We start from the raw sequence: 21709 nt of genomic DNA, 5'->3' as shown, positions 1-21709 counted from the left end.
CATGGCGAGGGTTTTTATGTTCCTGGTCAGGCTATACTTATATTTTTAGAAACGGTATATTTTTAAATAGTTATATTTACAGTTGAAAGTTGTTAGTGTGTATTGGTATGAGGATAGTGTACCTAAAGGATGGAGGTTAGGAAAACTAAAAGAAAAATACAGCAAAATAAAGGGCAAATCTACGAAGCATAATAGGAAAGAAAAGAAAAAACCAACCACCAAAGATACTTTACTAATTAAAACTAAAATATTTCAACTAAAATAAAAATAAACTAAAACTAAACAACCAAAGTACTAAGAAGTAATGAGACTTCAGAAAAACAGTAGAATCAATATGAAACTTCAATTTATTGTTAGTCACAATACACAATTCATGATAAAAATCGAGTCAATTTCTCGTTTCGTATGTACAGTCAACATTAAAAGTATTATACCATTTCACCATGTGCACTCTAAATAAATGTACCTACATATTAAATAAAATTTTCCTTCAATGTTTTGATGTTATCATGTTAGATGCTGAGAGTACCAACAACAACATTATCACAAAAACTACGTAAATAAAAAAAATTACCTATAGATAGGTGATTACTCTTAGGCCGAGTACTCACTGCCAAGCTGTAACTTTAAACCAATATTTTCCCTCTTTGAGATCAATATTAGTAACCAGTGTTTATTTCTTATCCATGTCTATATTATGCACAATACTTATGGTTATTGATGCAACTCGCTCGCTCATGAGTATACAGCTTTAGGTGTGAAGTTAGTAGCAAAGCAACGTGACAATAATGAAGTGAGCAGTTTATACATAAGCGATGTAGGTACATGATCTCTACCAATGGTAAATAAGTAAATTATGCCCGTTTTCACCCTCAATCCCTATTTTTTAAGTGACCCCTATGGTAACACATAATAGGCATTTTGTTTTCAAAGGGGTCACTTAATAATAGGGATGATGACTGGGTAATGAAATCGAAATTCTATTTAGTCCGTCAGACAGATAACAAAAAAATTTTGGACACATATTTTTGATTTTTTTCATAATCGAATAATTACAGAATTTGAGTTGAAATGTCGCGTGATGTCATTTTTGAGTAAAAAATCTACTCAAGCGTGACCTAACGCGCCATTTCAACTCGATGTAGCACTGTTATTATTTAATTAAGGAAGAAAATAAAAAATATGAGTCTAATATTTTCTAATATCTGTCTGACGGACAAATATTTGAAATTTTGTCAACTAGCCTATTAGGGATTGATGGTGAAAACGGGTATTAGTCACTTATAACACTGAGCCCAATTCTATTTTTTTTTTCTATCAATAATGGTAAAATCTGTTTTAAATCAATTTTAAAATGCACATGGTAATTTGAGCTTTATGTTATTGAAACATTTACGAGCACAAAGTAGGTTTTGACTTATCACAGTATAAATGTAGGATAGAAAATATTAAAATTCTAAGGTATTAATTTATACAATCTACTTTATTGGCACACATTACCCTTATAACTAGTATTACGTCATTAACTAGCATTCTATCTACTTACTACTAAGGCCCGGTCCGTGAGCACGCAGAATTCCGTCCAATGACCCCAAGCTACCCATCGTTATCGCTCGCGCGTAATTATATTGCTGTCGCGACTGTGCGGCGCGCGCCCGCAGTGAGTGTGCGAGCGCGACAGCAACATAATTACGTGCGAGCGACAAGGATGGACAGCTTGGGGTCATTGGACGGGATTCTACGTGCTCACGGACCAGGCTTTAGTATAACGTCATTAACTACCATTCCCTCTAATTATTACTACAATAGATACGTAAATATGTATAAATAAATAAATATATACAAACTGTTTAAAATTAGTGTAGTTATTAATTTAGGTAACTTACTTTAATTAGGAATGTACGATCAATTTTTCTATTTTTTAAATTCGAATAAAAATATCACAACCAATAAACAGGCCAAAAGGCTTTAAGTATACTTTGAGATCAATTTTGGAATGTCTAATTATTAATTAGTGAGACTTGGCACGAAACATATTGCAATATTTTTACATAATTTATAATACTAAAGTATAGGCTTATTCCTTGAGGAAATCGTCTCTCTCTAAAGTTAGTGTCGATTGCTTTACAAATCTGAATATATCTTATTCGTTGTACGCTGTACAACCCGATCGAGTTAACTGCGCACCTGGCAGCCGTGACGTCACATCGACGCTCTGGTACGGTCGGGGTTAAATCAGACAAAAACAGTTCTAAATCCGTATTCACAAGGATCATTTTGATATAACGATTACTCGATAGGATCGCAACTCAGCGATTTGTTGTCATTGAAGTTTTGTTACGTGGTCCCATTGAAAAACAGTTCTAAATCCGTATTCATAAGAGTCATTTTGATAAAACGATTACTCGATAGGATCGCAACTCAGTGTTTTGTTGTCGTTGAAGTTTTGTTACGTGAATAAGGCTACAGTTAACTCGACCGGGTTGAAGTTTAAATCTAAAGGAAGACTTCCGAGAACAGCTTACGATCGCATTTTTCATTCAGTACTTTAGCGGAAGTTTAATTAAACTTAGTTGGATTTTAGGCTAAACATATTTTTTGACATACGATCGCAGGAACAACTTCACTATTTATTAGGCTTAACTGAGGAAGAGCTAGGCAGTGTCAGTTTTAAAAATACCTAATCTTAATTCCTAACCTTATTTTAAAAAAAATGAGAAACTGTAAAATTTACAAACTACTGTAGTTCTGTAGTTAAAATTGAGCATTGAATGTTTCCTTCAATTTATAAGTATAATGGTATTTACATAGTTAGTGACGAAAAGCCATCGAAATAATAACAGATATAAAAAATATTTTTATACAAAACATGGTTTAATAAATAAACACTTGTATATTATCATATACATAATGGCTACGTAGTATAGTTTTATATTTGTTATGACTTCGATGAAAAAGGCGGCAAAAATGATGATAGTAGATGATCGATTGCATTATTGCACCACAATCAAATGAAACCTGATCACCGTCAAAGCATTAAGGTGTTTCTTTCAAAGTCATTAATATTTATGTTAAATAGATTATCATAATCATATTGTGATTTTTAAAATATTTGTTTCCAAATGTTTGGCGGGGGCATTTATGTATATTTATAGCAGTTTTTACACTAAAAAAATTGATATTTTTCTTAGCCGGCTTATACTATTCAATCACAGTGACGTGTGTGATTTTTTGAATGTTAATTTTTTCTTAGTCGACTCTTTAGTTCGATTACATCTTTTGTCATTCTTAAGTTAGATAAGTTATTTCGTAGCTCAAACTAGGGTCTCGATACGTCAAAGTACTGTTTTACTTGCACGAATTTTTGTCATTCAAAAACAGCCTCTTTTTGTCTTCATCATAAGAGTACTAGGTATTACCTAGGTTTAGCGGGGCCTTCAAGGTATTTTATCGCATTATTTTTACATAAAAATGTCGTTTTTTCCTTGCTGATTTTTTTACGTTTTTGACCCCATTCGAACGGTTTTTTCATTTCAAACTAGCCCTAATCACCTTGACTATAAAGAAACACCTCCTACGCTATGACAACCACCACCAGCACCAGCACAGCGAGCCCCAGCACACACGCGCCCGCCCTAGCGACCCTCTGTCTCGTTTCACCGACGAAGTCTAAGTTATTTCGTAGGTGAAACGAGGGTCCCCCGATACGTCAAAGTATTGGTTTTATAGCATGGAACTTTGTCATTCAAAAATAACTCTAACCACCTTGACTTTAAAGACGTTAAAGAAACACCTCCTAAGCTATGACAACCACCACCAGCACCAGCACAGCGAGCCCCAGCACACACGCGCCCGCCCTCAGGCCGCCGGCCGCCGACTTACCGTCCTCGCGGCGGGTCAGCGAGAGATATAGACAATGACTCTGTTCTGAGATTGTTTATAGCCTCTTTTTGTCTTTATCATGAGGGTACAAGGTATTTTTTTTTTCATTTTAGACACTAAGGGTAGGATTTTTAATGGATGTGGGGCGTTCTTTATAGCCTTCATGCTATTAATATCACATTTTTTTTTACATAAAAAATGGTGTCATTTCTCTGCTGACTTATTTGCTCAATAACGTCATAGCTATAGGGTGCAATTTAGGTATAGTCTGGTCCGGGAGCACGTAGAATTTTGTCCAATGACCCCAAGCTATCCATCCTTATTGCTCGCGCGTAATTATATTGCTGTCACGACTGTGCGACTGGCACCCGCAGTGAGTGTGCGAGCTTGATAGCAACATAATTACGCGCGAGCGATAAGGATAGGTAGCTAGGGGTCATTGGACAAAATTCTACGTGCTCAAGGACCAGACTATAGTCTAAGTTATTTCGTAGGTGATACGAGTGTCTCTCGATACGTCAAAGTACTGTTTTTTCGGCACAGATTTTTGTCATTCAAAAATGACCCTAACCATCCTGACTTTAGAGACGTTAAAGATACACCTCCTAAGCTATGACAACCACCACCAGTACCAGCATGACAGCGAGCCCCAGCACACACGCGCCCGCCCTAGCGAGGCTCGCGCCCGCCCTCAGGCTCCCAGGCGCCGACTTACCGTCCTCGCGGCGGGTCAGCGTGAGATTCATAGATAATGACTGTTCTGTGATTGTTTATAGCCTCTTTTTGTCTTTATCATAAGGGTACAAGGTATATTACCTAGGTTCAGCTGGACCTTCAAAGTATTTTATCGCACTATTTTTACATAAAAATGGCGGTTTTCTTGGCTGGTTTTTTTTACGTTTTTGACCCCATTCGAACGGTTTTTTCATTCCAAAATGGCCCTAATCACCTTGACTCGCGGCAGGTCAGCGTGAGATTATAGATAATGACTCAGTTCTGAGATTGTTTATAGGCAACTTTTTTATTTTGTGACTCATTTGCGACATTGTATAGGGTGTAGTTTATTGCTTAAGTTTGATGAAGATCTCTAAAAATGGTTTTTTTCCCTAGATATTTTTGTTAATCCTAAAAGTTAATTTTACTTAGTCGACTCTTACATCATTGTCATTCTTAAGTTAGACTAGTCATTTCGTAGGTCAAAGTATTATTTTTCTTGCACGATTTTTGTCATTCAAAAATTACCCTAAGCTTTAAGGACTTTAGGGCTTTAAAGAAACACCTCCTATTAGGAGGTTCGGTTAGGAGGCTCCTAAGCGATGACAACCACCACCAGCACCAGCACAGCGAGCCCCAGCACACACGCGCCCGCCCTAGCGAGGCTCGCGCCCGCCCTTAGGCTCCCAGGCGCCGACTTACCATCCTCGCGGCGGGTCAGCGTGAGATTCACGGTCAGGGCTTCGACTCCCAGCGGGGGCACCGTGATGGTCACCGGTTCTGAGTCGTACCTGGATGGGAGAGATTGGATTAACATACAGACTTTGTCTGAATTCGAAACTATAGTCACGAAGTCACCACGTATTTCGTAATTTCGAAAATTAATGACCTAGTGAGGTCTAACGTAATTTCTTAGTTTTCGGATCTGTTCGTAATTTTATCTCAAAACGAGATAACAGTTTGTGCACCCACGAAAATGTCACTACAATTATAATATAATTTTATAAATAAAAATGTTGTAATTTCTTAAACCACGTCTTCGTCATCAGACCAATTGTTGTCTTATTATAATAGGACACACAAAAAGCCGTATTTAAACCACTGGGGGCCCTGTTCATTAATGATGGGAGGTCTTATTTTAAAAGCAGACGGGGCCCCCTTTATCACGGATCTTGAGCACGTACCCAGATTTCCCAATGAGAAAGAGGGGCTTGAAGGCAAAGTATACTAAGGATGTATGCTTTAAGCTTCAGCCAAACCAATGGGTGCAGATCGCGTTGGCGATGGCATCACTGCACGTGCATAGGCCAATGACAGGACGCGCGATCGTTGACAGTACGCGCTTCCTGTCATTGGTTAAAACTAATAATTTTGCTAGCAATTGAATGTTAGTACTAACCCCATAGCTGAAGCAGACACGTTGTAGACTCCAGGCAGCAGTAGACGCCAGTACACGCCGCGCTCTGTCACCTTCACCGGGTGGTTGATGCCTTCCACTTGCACGATGGCGTGCTGGAAACAAAGGAAGTTGGTATTAAAATACGAGGATAGTGTGTAAATTACAAAAACTAAGTCTCTTAGAGCTGTTTACGTTCGATCCCAAACCGTCAAAATACGGATCTAGAAAACTATTAGAAAAATCGGATGTACGATAACTTTACGTCTATTATCCGGACCGTACCCTCACGGATTCGGATCATATAAGAACAAAAAAACTTTTTTTTTAAGCATAACAAGGCAGGTATTTGACCACAAGCGCACCTGATGTTAAGTGGGATGCAGTCTAGGATGGTTCATATCTGCCCTGTAAGTGCCTATTCACTCTCGCCTTGAAAAGGCCCGGATTATAGGATATAGAGGGAACGAACAAGATTAGTTTTTATAGAACAGGCTTGATAGATATTATTGATAGATAGGCGTGTTTCATGTAATAAACAATTTGAATTTGAATTTTGAATAGACTCTGTGTCCACCTCTTGTTCCCACCGTTCCACCTTGTGGGTGGAAGTCACACGGTGCGTATTCCGGTACGTGGCCTCCACTCCAGGACCTTGCTGCCCCATCGGCCGTCAGTTCTGCGTACTATGTGCCCTTCCCATTGCCACTTCAGCTTGCTAATCCGTCGGGTACTTGTAGCAGGACAATTTGAAGGTCACTTCGAAGCAGTCTTGCATACCTTGACGGCTCACCGTGGCATCTTATGTCGTCGTAATAGATGCTATTTTGCAACCAAACTAATGCTGTTGATTGTTTATAGGTATAGACAGAATGATGACCCAGAAATATCTGGAAATCGACGCAGTAGAATCCTCAGGACGTCCACTGCTGAACATAGGCCTCCCCCAATGACTTCCACATCGCCCGGTTGGTAGCGGCCTGCATCCAGCGCTTTCCTGCTACCTTTATCGGGTCGTCGGTCCACCTTGTGAGTCTCACATTACATTTTCCAGTACGTGGCCTCCAATCTAGAACCTTGCTGCCCCATCGGCCGTCAGTTCTGCGTACTATGTGCCCTTCCCATTGCCACTTCAGCTTGCTAATCCGTCAGGTACTTGCAGAAGGACAACTGGAACGTCAAATCCAAGCAGTCTTACACACCTTGACCGGCTCCCCGTGTTGGTCCACCACGTGTCCCTTGAGGCCCATATGCGCGTGCTGCATGAAGCCCAGCAGCAGCTCGCGGTTGACCTCCCAGAAGCGAAACTATTCTTACCTCTAGTTCCCACTGCTGTAACTCCTGTGTAACCGCCAATAAACACTCAACCAATGAAGGCCAAGATTGTCCTGGGGGCAAGTTAAACTGAGATTGAGCTACATTCAGCTGAAATGATGGCTTTTGTATACTCGTATCACCTTAACTGGCTGCCTGTGTTAGTCCAGCACGCGTCCCTCAGAGGCAAGGGATGTTCTACGGCTGAAATGATGATGATGATGATCACCTCGGTTGGTCCAGCACTGGACAGCTTTTCCTGAAATGTCTAAAAGTTTCACCTTGATAAAGGTACTGTAAAGGTACCTTGACCGGCTCCCCGTGTTGGTCCACCACGTGTCCCTTGACACCCATATGCGCGTGCTGCATGAAGGCCAGCAGCGGCTCGCGGTTGACCTCCCAGAAGCGCGGCAGCTCGGACGCCGCCGGGTACTTGCAGCAGGACAATTCGAAGGTCACCTCGAAGCAGTCCCCGTGGAGGTAGTTGAAGTCTTGCATGCCTCCTGTGGATGGAAGGTAGTTAAAATACGGCTTTTTGACCAATTAGACAAATATTTTCTCGTGGATTCGCCTGCGCATTTCGCTCCCGCGTAAAGCATGTAATTTAATAAAAGTACTGCAACAGACTTTACTAAGAAGTTTAACACAGGATGATATTATTTATTAACCTAAATATACAGTGGCTTGCAAAACCAAGCATCATACCTTAAAAAACCCTTTAAATACTTTACTCGCATATTACAAAAGTACTACGAGTACATCTTGTGTAAAACAAAAAAAAAACAGACAAAGAGAAAGAGAAAAAAAAATCTTTTGTACGCAATAGGCTAGTTTATTAAAAAAAAGTTTTAGTCCACCAATTAAATTTTCATTAGTTTGAAAGAGTAATAAACACCCAGAAGGAAATGATATTGGGCGATATTTTATTTGACAAGTAGAAAAATAACGCACTGTATAACTTTATCTTTCGGGTTTTCACTGGTTTTGTTCTTACCAATTTTAATGATGTAAAACATTTATAACTTTTTGAGAGATAAAAAACCCCTAAAAGATAACAAACATCGCTTCGAATAAGGGTATTCCCTGTTCTCTGAATCATGACAGCATGACTTTTGCGCGTCATCAAGACAGGTTAAAAGGTTATCTGATAATTAATCCTACTAATATTATAGAATTCACGCAAAAATTACTGAACGGATTTTGATGAAACTACAGTTTTATTGATTATAACCCAAAAAGTAGGGTTTGCTCCCGGGAAATCCCGGTACTCATTTTTCCCGGGAATTCCCGATAATCTAATCCTTTATCTAGTTCCGGTACTGACGATGCAATTCCCGGGACTTTCGGTACTTTCGGGACTTCAATAATTTATTTTTAATAACAATTTTTTGACTAGATGCCGTCATCTTTTTGCGTACACACTATCAACAAATGAAAAAATATTAATAATGTTCCTAATTCATTCCTATCCTTTTAAGACTGATTGTTTTATCTGATTGTACTTAGATACTACTTATTATTTCTTTCAACAGCGTGTTTTTTTATAAACCTAATTTAGTTAATTTATGTTTTGTCCCTAAGAGTAGGCGCACACCGTTGATTTTTCGTCGGCCGATAGTTTAGTCGGGCAGTTGATCAAATCCCACCACCACCCATGGCCATACCAACCTCGCGGTTATTGTGGCCGAATCTTGAGAGATGCGCGCGGAATTGCGGCTGCCTACGGCAGATTGCACTCCACCGCGCGCAATTCTTGACTCTCTACAAGTTCTTTAATCTTTGTCCATTTGTCCCTTGCCACTCTCCCCCTTCTGGGGCATGGACTCTACTGACACGTTGGCACTATCCGGTGCCTGGCCGCTAGGCGTCTGTCCGTTCCGCCTCCTATGCCACGCGTGCGCGAAGCCTCGCAGCCGCGCGAAGTTCGCCTCCGAGCTGACTAGATCGGGGTACCACGCAGGACCGTAGCCCTCCGAGAGCGCTATCCCACTCAGCATCTTACACCGCAGGTCTTCATACAGGGGACAGTACCACAGAACGTGGTGCCTGTCCTCCTCACTCTCGCCGCACTCACACATACTCCCCTCTCGCAGCTTCATGTCGCTCAGCCTTTTATTGAAGCACCCGTGTCCAGTGAGTATCTGCGAGGTCACATAGTCCGGTTGGACCCAGCGCATGCTGAGCCTACCAGCCACCTCCGGGAAGAACTGATAGAGCTCACGACCTTTGGTCTCCTGCTCCCAACGCTGCTGCCAAAATACGATCACCGAATCCCGTATATCGCGTTTTCGACTGCTCATCTCGTCCAGGGTCGCGAGCTGGCGCGTCCTCAGTACAGCCGTCCGTCCAGCATACTCCACCTCGAGGTCGGCGGGCAACACTCCGGCCAAGACCGGGAGCGCGGCCGTGCTGACAGACCGGTAGGCCTTCGTCAGCAGCACGAGTGCCGGCCTCTGCCCCCTCAGGACAATCCCGCCTACCGACTGGACTTTGACCCGCTCAAACCAACACGCCGCAGCATACACAAGCGTGGCAACGAACGTTCCCTGGTAGAGAATGCGCAGACCGGGGTATCGAATGCCCCAGGAGGACGCAGACACACGCGAAACCTTCCCGAAGCATTTGGCTGCGCGCTCTACAATGTCCTGTGCATGCTGCGTGAACAAAAGACCCGAATCGATCACCACGCCGAGCACTGTTCCTGAGCTCACCTGTCGGATCGAGGCGCCATCAAGTTTGATGATTGGGGGCCTCTGGAATTTCCCCCTGATTGTCATCATGGACGACTTGGCAGGAGAGAATCCCAGTCGGTTCCGGGCTCCCCAATCGGACGCGATATTAAGGGCCTCTGTGGCCTTCAACTCGATGCTGGCTCTCGATTGCGCCTCAATCAAAATGGTGACGTCATCGGCGTACGCCACCATGCTCACCCCCTCCGGCATCGGCGATCTCAACAGGTCGTCCAACAGAACGTTCCACAACGTTGGTCCAAGCACAGAACCCTGCGGACACCCCATGGTGGAAACTTTCCACAACTCCCGGCTGCCGACGGTTAAGCCAACCCGGCGTCCGGAGAAGTATCCCGCCAACATCCGATAGACATTGGGCGGGCATCCCCCTCTTTTCGCCTTCAGCATCACCATCGGCCACCAGGCGTTGTCGAACGCACCCGAGATGTCAAGAAACACAGCTTGGACGTACTTCGCTGTGGACGCCCTGGCCGTGTCGGTAATCGCGTCGATCGCAGTCACTGTCGACTTACCTCTGGTGAAGCCATGCTGGCAGTCCGACATCCCGCTAGAGATCTGAGGCGCGCAGTGTAACATTACACGCTCAAGCAGTTTACCCAAGATCGAGAGAAGCGTTATTGGTCGGTACGCCTTGGGGTCGGTGAGGGGCTTGTCATTACCTTTTGGCAGCACGAGCAGTCGACCGTCCTTCCACACATCCGGAAACACTCCTTCCTCCACACACTTGGCGTACACCAGGTGGAACTCCACCGATGCAGCCTTCCAGACATGCGTCAACATTCTTGCGGTCACTCCATCCAGTCCCGGTGCGGTGTTGGGCAATTGCTTAACCATGATTCGCAGATACTCAAGGGACGGAGGAGACGCGTCTGGGCCAGAGGGGACCAGGGCAGCCGAGATCCGCACCTGTTTGTGGTACTCTGTGTCCTTAGACGGATCGTCGTCCGGGCACAGAGCATACACAAGGCCGTGCATGGCTTCGTCCACAGTCCCCGCAAAGCCTTCGGCGAACTTCGTGCCGTTGATTACGTTCGAGGGCGGACGCTTCCTGCCACTCGCCACACGGTAGGCCAGACCCCATGGGTCCTCGTTGCCGGACTCGGCAAGCCCCCGGAAGAACGCGAGCTCCGTCTCCTCCTTTCTCCTTCTGTATCGCGCTCTACTCGCATGAAACTCCTCTCGTGCAATCTCCTCCGCCCTGCCCCCTCTCTTCCTGAGCCTCTGCCACGCACGGCGTGAAGCGCCGTTTGCCTTCCTGAGATCATCTAGTTCAGGCGTCCACCATTCATAACCCACGTCCCGGCTCTTCCTCTTTATACCGAGGGTTTGATGCGCAGCGCGGACAATCACGTTAGTGAAGCGCCTGCTAACCAAGGACGCAGGCTCCCTCATATCCAGATATCCCATTCGCTCATGGATAGCACTCTCGAAGCGGTCCCAATTGACACCCCGATCCCGAAATCTCGGAGGCTCCTCGCCTGGCTCTGCTCGCTCTGTGGTAGTGTTTCGTGCGGAGGATCGGCCAACTCTGAACGTGATAAGGCGATGGTCACTAGTGCTGGCCCCCACATGGACTTTCCAGTCCGTGACTGAGACATTCCTGGTGGAGAGTGTTATGTCCACGCTTGATTCCCCGTTTGCAGTGCTGAAGGTCGCCGGTTGGTCTGGGGTGTTGACTACGACGAGGTCGTGTCCCAAGATGAAGTCCTCAACCGACGACCTACGATGGTCAGCCACTCTGCCTCGCCCAGTGGTTTGGTCCGGCCTGCTGTGCCACAACGGTGAGTGGGCATTGGCGTCAGCTCCCACGATGATGCGCTTTCCCGCTAACGCGTCGAAGACCCGCTCAAGGTGGTGAATGTGCGGGTCGATCTCCTCGCCGTATTTAAAGTACGCCGAGACGACGTACAAATCGGCCTCGTGGATGTACGCCACCGTGCAGCGGTCGTTCGTCAGGTGCTGGAGTACCGCGATGGACAGATGGGACCCGGCCACGAAGACGCCCGCCTGGGACGAGAGGCCGCGCTGGAGGACAAGCTCGGACTGCGAGTACTGTTCTTGGACTAGAACAGCGTCCAATCCGAGCTCCTGCGACAGCGCGGGGAGTTCGTCAGTGGCGAGCGCCGCGCCGGCCAGGTTCAGCTGGCCCAAGGTCCACGCATCAAAGAGCGTATCGGGTGGCCGCTACGCTACGCTGCTCCGCGAAGACCCTGGCGGGGCACTCCCGCGCACCGGTTGCGTGTGTCGCTGCGTCCTTCTTGCCGAACTTGTGGCAGGTGGCGCACCGCTGCACCGTCTCCTTGCACGCTGCTGAAGCATGCCCGCTACCTCCGCACGACGCGCATACCACCTCTGTTGCTCTACAATACTTTTCCGGGTGGCCGTACTGATGACATTTGTGGCAGCATGTTACCGTGAGGAAGTCGTTAACGTAGGCTACGTCCCAGCCCACGTACACACGGTCCAGTTCGCAAAGGAGTAACCTGCAGGCCGGGGAGCACTCTAGGACCACTGCTGTGGTCCCACTTCCCCGGCGGCTCTTTTTAAAAACTCCTTTGCACTCCTTGGTGAAGCGCTCGAGGGGCCAGCTTTCGTTGCTCGCAACATTCTGCTCGTGAAGAGCCTCCACGAACTCCTTAAGGTCCGGGTCCCCGGTGATGGAGGACACCACCACGAGGGGCAGCCGCTGCTTAGGCTCCGTCACCCGCAGAGAAGCTGGGATTGCTTCTTTGAAGCGCCTGGCCGACTCGGGGGACGTGGTCTGGATGACCACACCCGCGTTGCCCACCTTTCGAAGTCGGTCGATCTGAACATTAAGTCTGCGCGGGTCGACGGCCCTCTTTAGCTCTGCCTTGGTGTCTTCAGCAGTCTTGAGAGTCTCGGAAGCTGAGTCCGCTGGGTACACCGCGATCACTGGGCCCTTAGCTGCTGGTATCGGAATCTGGCCTGTCCTGCTGCGTACCATCTCGCTGAAGGTCGGCTGGCGGCTGCTGGGCTGAAAGGAAGTCGCTGCTGCTGCTGGCGCTGCTGCGCCCTGAGTTGCCTTCAGGAGCTCGTTCTCCGCTTCCTTATGCTGTAGCTTGGCGTCCTTCAGTTTAAGAGCCGCCTCTGCCTCCAGCATACGCAAGTCCATAATACCTGCTGCCGCCAGTACCTCCTGTCCGTAGCCAGAAATGGCGTTCACCTCAGCCTTGTTGAGCTTGCTGCCTCCGCTAGTGACCACCGCCATTATATTCTTAACCATCTGATGTACTCGCTCATACAGCTCCGCTGGGGTCGCGCTCGACAGCTGCACGTCGGCCTGTGGCTGCTGCTGCTGCGGTGCCGCTGGCGCGGGCGCGGGCGCTGACACCGACGGCCGGACCGACGGAGTCGGCGGCGCCGATGTGAGCAGCCCCGCCACTGGGGGAGCTCTCCTCCTAAGGTCAGCCGAGGCCGACACCTTACTGATGCGCTGCTGCTCGTCCGGTGACGTCAGTGACCGCTTCTCGGCCGCAATGGGGATCGGCGAGGACCGCTGCGGCGGGCTCCTGCCGATGCTCGGCCGAGAGGCGAAGGCCGACAAGTCATCGTCGTCCGGCGCCGACATGATGCACCTAGTCTACCAAGACTATGCAAATGTTCAACTTTTGGATGCAGCAAAACAAAACAAAAAAGTTCAAGCGAATGTTCCCTTTTTGAGAACCACAAGCACAGAAAAAGTTAAAGCGCAATAACAAGCGAATGTTCTAATTTTTAAAAAGTCTAAAAGCGCAAAGCCAAAGCCGAAAGCGCTTTTAAATGTTCGCGCCCCGTCTCAAGACGCGCGAGGCCGCACGACGGCGGACCTCGCGTGAAACGGAACGTTTGCCACTAATAAAACTAAATGTCAATGTCAGTGTCAGTGTCAAACGTCACTGTCACTGTCACCCAAACGTCAAATCACACAACTGTCAGAGCGGTGGCGCTAGTGTCGCAATAAATGTCTAACACACACAGGTGGCGCTAGCAGCGCAAATAAAAATAAAAAGTCAAAACACAAAAAGTCAAAAAGTCAGCACAGATGGCGCTAGCAGCGCACCAACCGTCAAACCTGTCACTGTCAGTGTCAACTGTCAGTGTCAACTGTCAGCTGTCAACTGTCAGTGTCAAGTCCCCCGCGTGGTTGTACGTTGAGGTTATGCACGTGCAAAGCACGCCACCACGTGCTCACAAAACTAAAGCTAAAACCAGCCTAAAAAGGTTCAGGTTACACAACAAACACTGATAATAGTTAAAATAAGCACTCTAAAAACTAAAAACTTAGATCTAGGGTACTTAGCTACGGGTTTCCTCGCCAAGAGAAAGCTCTCAAGCGTCTGTATCGCAAATCAAGCTTCCAGCAAGCACAAAGTTTATCACCACAACAAAAACACAGTTATTATCACTGGCACAAATAAAAAGTAAAAACGCAAAACGAAAAACACGAGGTTAGCCGCACTGAACCGCAAATACCCGCACAGAGAAAATCGAAGCGACCGCGAGAGCTCCGCGCGCACGTCCGTTCGCTCCGGCGTTCCGAGCGCAAGTTGATCAGTATGGGCATGTATGGGAGTGCGCACACTACGCCGATTCGATTTGGCCGATTCTTCATACAAATTAAAATCGGGCACAACTATCGGCCAACTAAAAATCAACGGTGTGCGCCTACTCTAACTCTTGTCGCTGCCAGTATTTGAAATTGATAGAAAGGGTCCGTGGCCGAGTCCCCCAGTATTTAACGCACCCGTGGTGGACGCCCCCGATTTAAATAAATTTAATATCATATTTTTTTCGGCTTTTGCACTAAGTACAGTCAACGAAAAAAGTTTCACAAGCTAATTATTATCCTAAACTATGCATGTTTGACGCTATTTATGCAATCTGGGAGCAAAATTTTAACCCAAAACCAGCAGTAGTAAGAAACAAAAAACTTTTGTAGGAATTATTTTCATTTTATTAGATTCATTTTTGTGTTTAATTCTACTGGCCTAATATATATTTATTCGTTTATAAACATTTTTGTGCCTGACTGTACATTTGATTAAAAATTGCTTCAAATCGAATTTAACTGACCGGGGGCGTCGACCACGGGTGCGTCGAAAACTGGGGGACTCTGCCACGGACCCGATAGAAAGTGAGAAAACATATTTTAACTAAAATAGGTTGATTAAACGATTGTTGCTTTTTATGAATATGGCGGTTATGATTTTTAATAGGCATTTATAACTAGTTTTGTCGTGTTGTGTAACTGTTTGGACTGATTTATTATTAAGGTAACAAACCAATTGAACTGAACAGAAAAAGTTTAATATTTTTGTTAACCTATTTACATTTTTATTAAAATTACGTACAAATTAGGTAATTTGTTTTAATAAATAATAACCATTCACGTGGGTACCGAAATTCCCGAATTTCCCGGTATTCCCGGTACTGGCTTAGACCTGGTACCGGGAATTCAGTAACACTCCTTAGTACCGGGACTTGCAACCCCTACCAAAAAGGCTATAAAATATGACTATATGTGACAAACTAAATTTCACGCGGGTGAACCCGCGGGCAAAAGCTAGTTATTAATAAATTGAGACGTCCGAATGTTTACAAAGAAGATTGTATGTTAAACTAGGAATTATATGTAGTTCGTGCCTCCATTCCAGAACCTTCTTGGAAACTTCCAGTACTGACGTACCTTTAACAGAGTACCAGTCGGCGCCGTTAGTGACTCCATCGGTAAAGTTATCTGGTGGACAGGTGGTGCCCTTCCTCATATCCTCGTGCTTGGACGCGAAGGTTTGTGCCAGGAGTTTGAACACTGCATCATCTGGTGCCAGGCTCTCTACGCAGCAGTCGCGACCGGTGCTGTAATTGGGAATTAGATTATAATTCCAAGGACCACTTCATCCTAAGGATGCCCACTGATGGACATGGACAAAGACCTCCCCCATAATGACCAATCCTGCGCTGCCCGCATCTTGGCGTTACCAAGGACATTAGATCGTCGGTCCGAGTGAGCGACCTCCCTACACTAAGTATTCCTAGACATAACTTCTTTAAAACAGCAGTAACAGTGTATTACGAACATTTCGACGGGTTCATCCATTGTCTAAGCTCAGATGGAAGAGCAGTCGCCTGGCAAGCGAAAGTCCCACCGTAGCTTAGGGTGTTCGATTTTTTCAAGTTATTTATAATTTAGTTAGTTTTAGTTCGAGATGCGACTCTTAACGCTAAGAAATTTTAATAACTCACATAGAATCATCATAAGGATAGCTCGCAACCACCGCTCCACCATGCAGGTTGCCAGACAGCACAAACCGCTTGCCCATGACCCACTTCATCAGAGCCACCGTCTCCCGCTGTCGGTGGCCGAAGAGGTACTCCTCGTCATCAGAGCGATCCGCGTCGAATTGGTCGGGAAAGTCCCGGTTGAGGTCAACCCCGTTCGCGTTGTTGCGACCGACGAAGTTTGGTAAGGATTCACAGCCCTCCTGGAATATGGAGTATAGGAGACATTTATTTACATGGTACAGTCGGCGCATTGGCGTATCTTAGCATGAGTCGGCGTCAAATAGTTCGTGACACCCAAAGTGGCCAAAAATTTAACGACACAACCTTATTCCAATTGTTACAAAGACGTGTTGGGAACTTTTTGGCTACTTTGGGTATCACAATTCAAATGCTGACAGTACAGTGTACACATAATTTTATTTAGTTGTGTATTTAGAAAGATTTCTTCCAGACAACCTTGGGACAGTTGTTTGAAAAGGGGAAGATATTTCTTCCCAGTTTTACTTAAAATAATAAAGATAATTACAATATGAGTATTAGAGTATATGGAGATCTTGGGTTAGATCCCAGTGAAGACATGAAAAATCACTGTGTTATTGATACAAGTTTAATTTATCAAAGCAACCTGAATCAGAAGAGAAATATGATTCTGTGCTTCACTATACTTTATTTATTGAAGACGCATTAAGCTCCCAGTGATGTTGTAACAGTCCATATTTAATCAAAGAATGTGTTGTATGCTCAATAAGCATAACATTGAATAGTTTGACCTAGATATCTTTAATAACAGACAATAAACAGATTTTCTGATGACAAATTGATAATGCGTCTGTTATTATGAGGCTGGTGATTTTTTTGCATGATATAATTTTTAATTGATTGCTGAAAATTTTGTCTAGTTATTATATTGTTAGTGAATATTGTACACTTTTACGTCCAATACTCATTCATGTACGAATACAATTATTTGCTGGCTCTTATCAGAAAGAGCAATAATAAATGGGCATTTCTCTGTAAGCTCGTACAGGTCCCATACAAATGCTGTCCTGGCAATTATTTTTAACATTTTCCAAAAAACCGTGATCCATTTCAAAGAAAATTGACTATTATTTTAGTTAGATAAGGAGTCCCACTGAAATTATTAATATTTTCCGAGTTATTAGCGATTTTCCAAGAAATCATGACAGGGGACTGTTAATTGAGACAGAGGACTGTTATACTTTAAGAAAAAGTCATTTTAAATTGATCAATTATTTATTATTTTATAGCAAATCAATAGTAAATAAAATGTCTTTATAAAAAATTAACAGAAATAACAACTTTCCTTAATAAACATTCATATCAAAAATTAACCTTAACCTCTGAGGCACTGAATTCCGAGTACCACCCGTTCCTGCTATTTCATCATCAAATCTTTGAGGGGAATTTGTGGTCAATTCAGGTTCAGCAGATTAAAGATTTTCCGTTATAATGCTCACAAGAACCACTGTTGCAAAAGCAGCTGACACTTTTCATTGTTAGTCATCAACATCATTTCAGCACTGGACGTCCACTGCTGAACATAGGCCTCCCGCCCTCCCCCAATGACTTCCACATCGCACAGTTGGTAGAGCGGCCTGCATCCAACGCCTTCCTGCTACCTTTATGAGGTCGTCGGTCCACCCACAAGGTGGCTCGGTGTCGCTTGTCTCTCGCTGCGTTTTCCGGTACATGGCCTCTACTCCAGAACCTTGCTGCCTCATTGTTAGTGTTTTATATTTATTTGGAAAGCCGAGGATGGACCAGGAATAAATACTTGCGACCTGATGCACATATTTGTGCAATTTCAGGCAGAGGACTGTTGCCAGGGGACTGTGTATTTCGGCTAGATTTCACAATATTTACGAAAATGATGTTAAATAGTGTTTTAAGAATCTACCGATCAATTGAGACATAAATATTATATCAATTTATACTTTATTTAGAGATTATTAAGTAATTAACATGCATATTATGACTTACCAGAGGACTGTGTGTGGTGGCGATTCAAGCGCGTGTTCACCTCACAAATAACGCTCTGACACTAAAAAAATAGGCATCTCAACGCCGCATTCGGCAAGGTTGCCTATTTTATAGCAATTGCATTTCATTTCACTCAAAAAAAACATCGTAGCTATTATAGTTTTTTTATATTATGAAGTTAAATTTTTGGCAGGGGACTGTATTAAAATTCTGGGGACAAAGTTTACAGGAGTTTACTAAATAAATAAAATTGGTAATGAGAGCTTGTTTTACGAAAATAATATAATTTCATTATTATTCTTTATGCTATGAGCTGCCAGATGTATGTAGTTTCAATATCTTCTTCGTAAATATCATTTCTAGACGGAAATGCAGTGATGGGGACAGCCAGGGGACTGTATTTTTCGGGCTTCAATCGAGTCTAGAAAAAAACTAAAAATAGTTATGGTTCTAAAAACAAAGGGCCCGTAAAGTTTTGGGGTTAAAGTTTCATTACGAGTGTGTTTTTTTTAAATATTTTAATTGCTTTTTGAAAAAATCGGCCGGGACAGCCGATTACGAGCTTACAGAGAATCGCCCAAATCCAATAAGAAATTAAGTACTATTGTAGTTCATTTTAATTAGTTCTCAAATCATTTGAAGTTTTATGAAAGTTTTAATACAAAATTGTGGATATTTATTTTCTCAGCAATCAAATGACCTCCTCCTTTATAGGTCAATAAACTGAACACAATGAATTATTTTATCCGCATAATGATATGCATGCAGAGATCTTGACCTGTGTGCAATAAATACCCTTATTATCTATAGTTTATCAAAAGAGAAACAAACTCCTTGGTGCAAAGATAGTGTGAAATACGCGATTAATTTCTGAAGCAGTAAAATATGCCCTATTTTACAAGACTACCTAAAATAAAGGCATATATTATAAGTAACACATAATTCAAAACTCGATTTTAACTCGATTCAATCATTCATTTGAAAAAAAGAAAGAATATTACTTTAAATAGGTAGTTAGAAACTTGGATTTGATGATAAAATAAAAAAGGAGAGAACAGAAGTTAGGCTACATACAAAAGGAACATAGACATCAAGCACAAGAATAAATTTTACTCAAATCTATTTGCGTAAAAAAGATACTAACAATGCTACTATAAGGTCATTTAAGTTTTTATGCAGGTTATTAACCAAATCAAAATAAAAAGCATTAACTATACTGGGAAAAGTTATCAAGAAAATGACAACTAAATAATACAGATATTTTGAGGAAAAGACAGATACGTACCTAATATGAATATTTTATTCTTATAATAGTAATATTAAATGATGTCATTCCACAAGGACAAGTTGAGTATATTTGCGAGACAAACTTGCATAAAAATAAGTGATGTGTCAAATTATCATGAATATGTATTGGTACCTATTATAGTATAAAAAATTGTTACGATGTCAAAATTACTGGCATCTTTAAGAATAAAGTAATAAATTTAGTGAGCCAATCACATTTAAATAGCATGCAAATGCTTGCTTCACTTATCAGATAAGCACAGATTTATAAATAAATCTGTAAAAATGTTGTATAATTTATTTTATCTTTATGAAGTGAGGTTGTCTTACTTATCTATAGTACTAATGAAATATAATTCAAACTAAAATAATTATAGTACAGCATGTATGCAAATTATCAAGGTTATAAGGCAGAAAACTAAAAAGTTTAACTACACAAAGTTTAGAAACTTTCTCAAATATACAACTTTAAGGAAGTAAATGTGCCATTGTAAAAGCCAGTCCATTTAACCTTGACTAGCTTATTTGTGCCCAGCTGCAAGCAGTTTACAAAAAGTAACAAAGAAATTGCTTTTTAAGGCTTAATTGGTTGGTATTGAGTACAAAATTGTGGAATATAAGAGTAAATATTAAATCAAAGAGTAACACTAACCTATTGTAAAACTTTCATACCTAATTTTAGTCTTACCTTACTACTGTCAAAGCCATCAGGATTCAGAGACGGCATCAAGTGAATATCTGTGTTGTCCACCAGCGACGTGACTCTGTCATCTTTGCCGTAGTTCGTCAGCAGATATTTGGCCAAATCTATCACCAACTCCCGCCCCACGGATTCGTCTCCGTGCATATTGGCCACATACTTAAACGAGGGCCGGGTCTCATGGACCTGACCCACATCTTTCGTGATCTGGATCACCAGCAACTTGCGCCCTTCAACCGACTTCCCTATAGAATATACTTTCGCCAGTTCCGGGTACGATTTTACTAAATCGCCGAACACTTTCTCCAGTTCCGAAGAGCCTGTATACTGAGGTTTTGACTGGAATAACTCTTCATCCTTCTCCACAGTGCGTGGCGATATTTCTTTAGCAAACAGAGTCACTAAGACCAGAATAAGTAAACACGTGTGATGTAGCGCACCCATTTTACGCGAATGTTACCCGCCCTCTAATAAGAACACAGGGAAACTCCTATTTTATACATAAACACGCGTTATCGCCGTAAACATTGTACGGGGAACCGATATATTAATTAATGATTTGATAAGAAAAATGAATACAAAAGCAAATTAATTACGCCCTCCGCTGACAGCTTGACTCACTCGCTGCCTGTCATTAGTGTCACTTTGACAGATGCCAGCCAGCCAGCCGTCAGCCAACAAAGCACGGTCCGAATCACACCATATCTGTGGTCCGAATCAATCGCGTCAGCATTTTTTTGTACTAGAGTACTTATTATTATTCTGTTTTTCTATGTAAAATAATTGTGAAGAGAGTAAATGCATAATATGTTTGCTTTGCCAGCAAATTCAACAAATTAATGCAAGAATGAATTATTGGAAATTAATTATGTTTATTTTACTGTCGCAGAAATTAATAGGCATTAAGATTGTTATAGCTCGCTCGAGGTCTTTATAATAAAAAAAACATGTATAAAAATAAAATGGCATTTTATTCAACTCATACCTTAAAATTCATATCACAAAATCTTGTGCATACTTCGATAACTGAGGAACCTTAACTAAAGAGCTGTATCTAACACTTACACATAAAAACAAGGCAAACCACCGAAATAAACATTACTATACAATAAATACAACATACGACCCGATTCTGTTATGTTCGCTATAAATCTTTCAGTAAAGGACAGTCTATCTCTTTTCTTCCTCGAGGAATGAAAAGGGACAGGACTCTTATGGCCTAAATGGAGGGTGGCTAAAAGGAGACAAATGTACTGACCTCTCATTTTCAGAAATAGCGAACAATTTCAGAACCGTTTCAATAGGCTCACCTAATGATAATGAACACAAATTACAGGCTTTATTGTAACAAGAACTTATTATGACGATTTAAAGCTGGTTTTC

The 21709-nt window shown here is 43.1% G+C and overlaps 1 protein-coding gene across 1 annotated transcript in view; it reads right to left on the bottom strand.

Moving 5' to 3' along the window:
- LOC135082128 (carboxypeptidase D) overlaps positions 1 to 20958 on the bottom strand; it is a 59774-nt gene extending 38816 nt beyond the window's left edge. The window contains exons 1-6 of the mRNA XM_063976880.1: positions 20315 to 20958; positions 16300 to 16538; positions 15743 to 15912; positions 7613 to 7809; positions 5996 to 6108; positions 5299 to 5387 (exon numbers count right to left, since the gene is read on the bottom strand). Of these exons, the coding sequence (XP_063832950.1) occupies positions 5299 to 5387; positions 5996 to 6108; positions 7613 to 7809; positions 15743 to 15912; positions 16300 to 16538; positions 20315 to 20770 (1264 nt within the window). The 5' untranslated portion in view covers positions 20771 to 20958. The remainder of the gene's footprint in view (positions 1 to 5298; positions 5388 to 5995; positions 6109 to 7612; positions 7810 to 15742; positions 15913 to 16299; positions 16539 to 20314) is intronic.
- Between the last annotated feature and the right edge of the window lie 751 nt (positions 20959 to 21709).

This window comes from Ostrinia nubilalis, chromosome 21 (genome assembly GCF_963855985.1).
Source record: "Ostrinia nubilalis chromosome 21, ilOstNubi1.1, whole genome shotgun sequence".
Lineage (NCBI taxonomy): Eukaryota > Metazoa > Arthropoda > Insecta > Lepidoptera > Crambidae > Ostrinia > Ostrinia nubilalis.
This window is presented reverse-complemented; position numbering and strand designations above follow the sequence as displayed.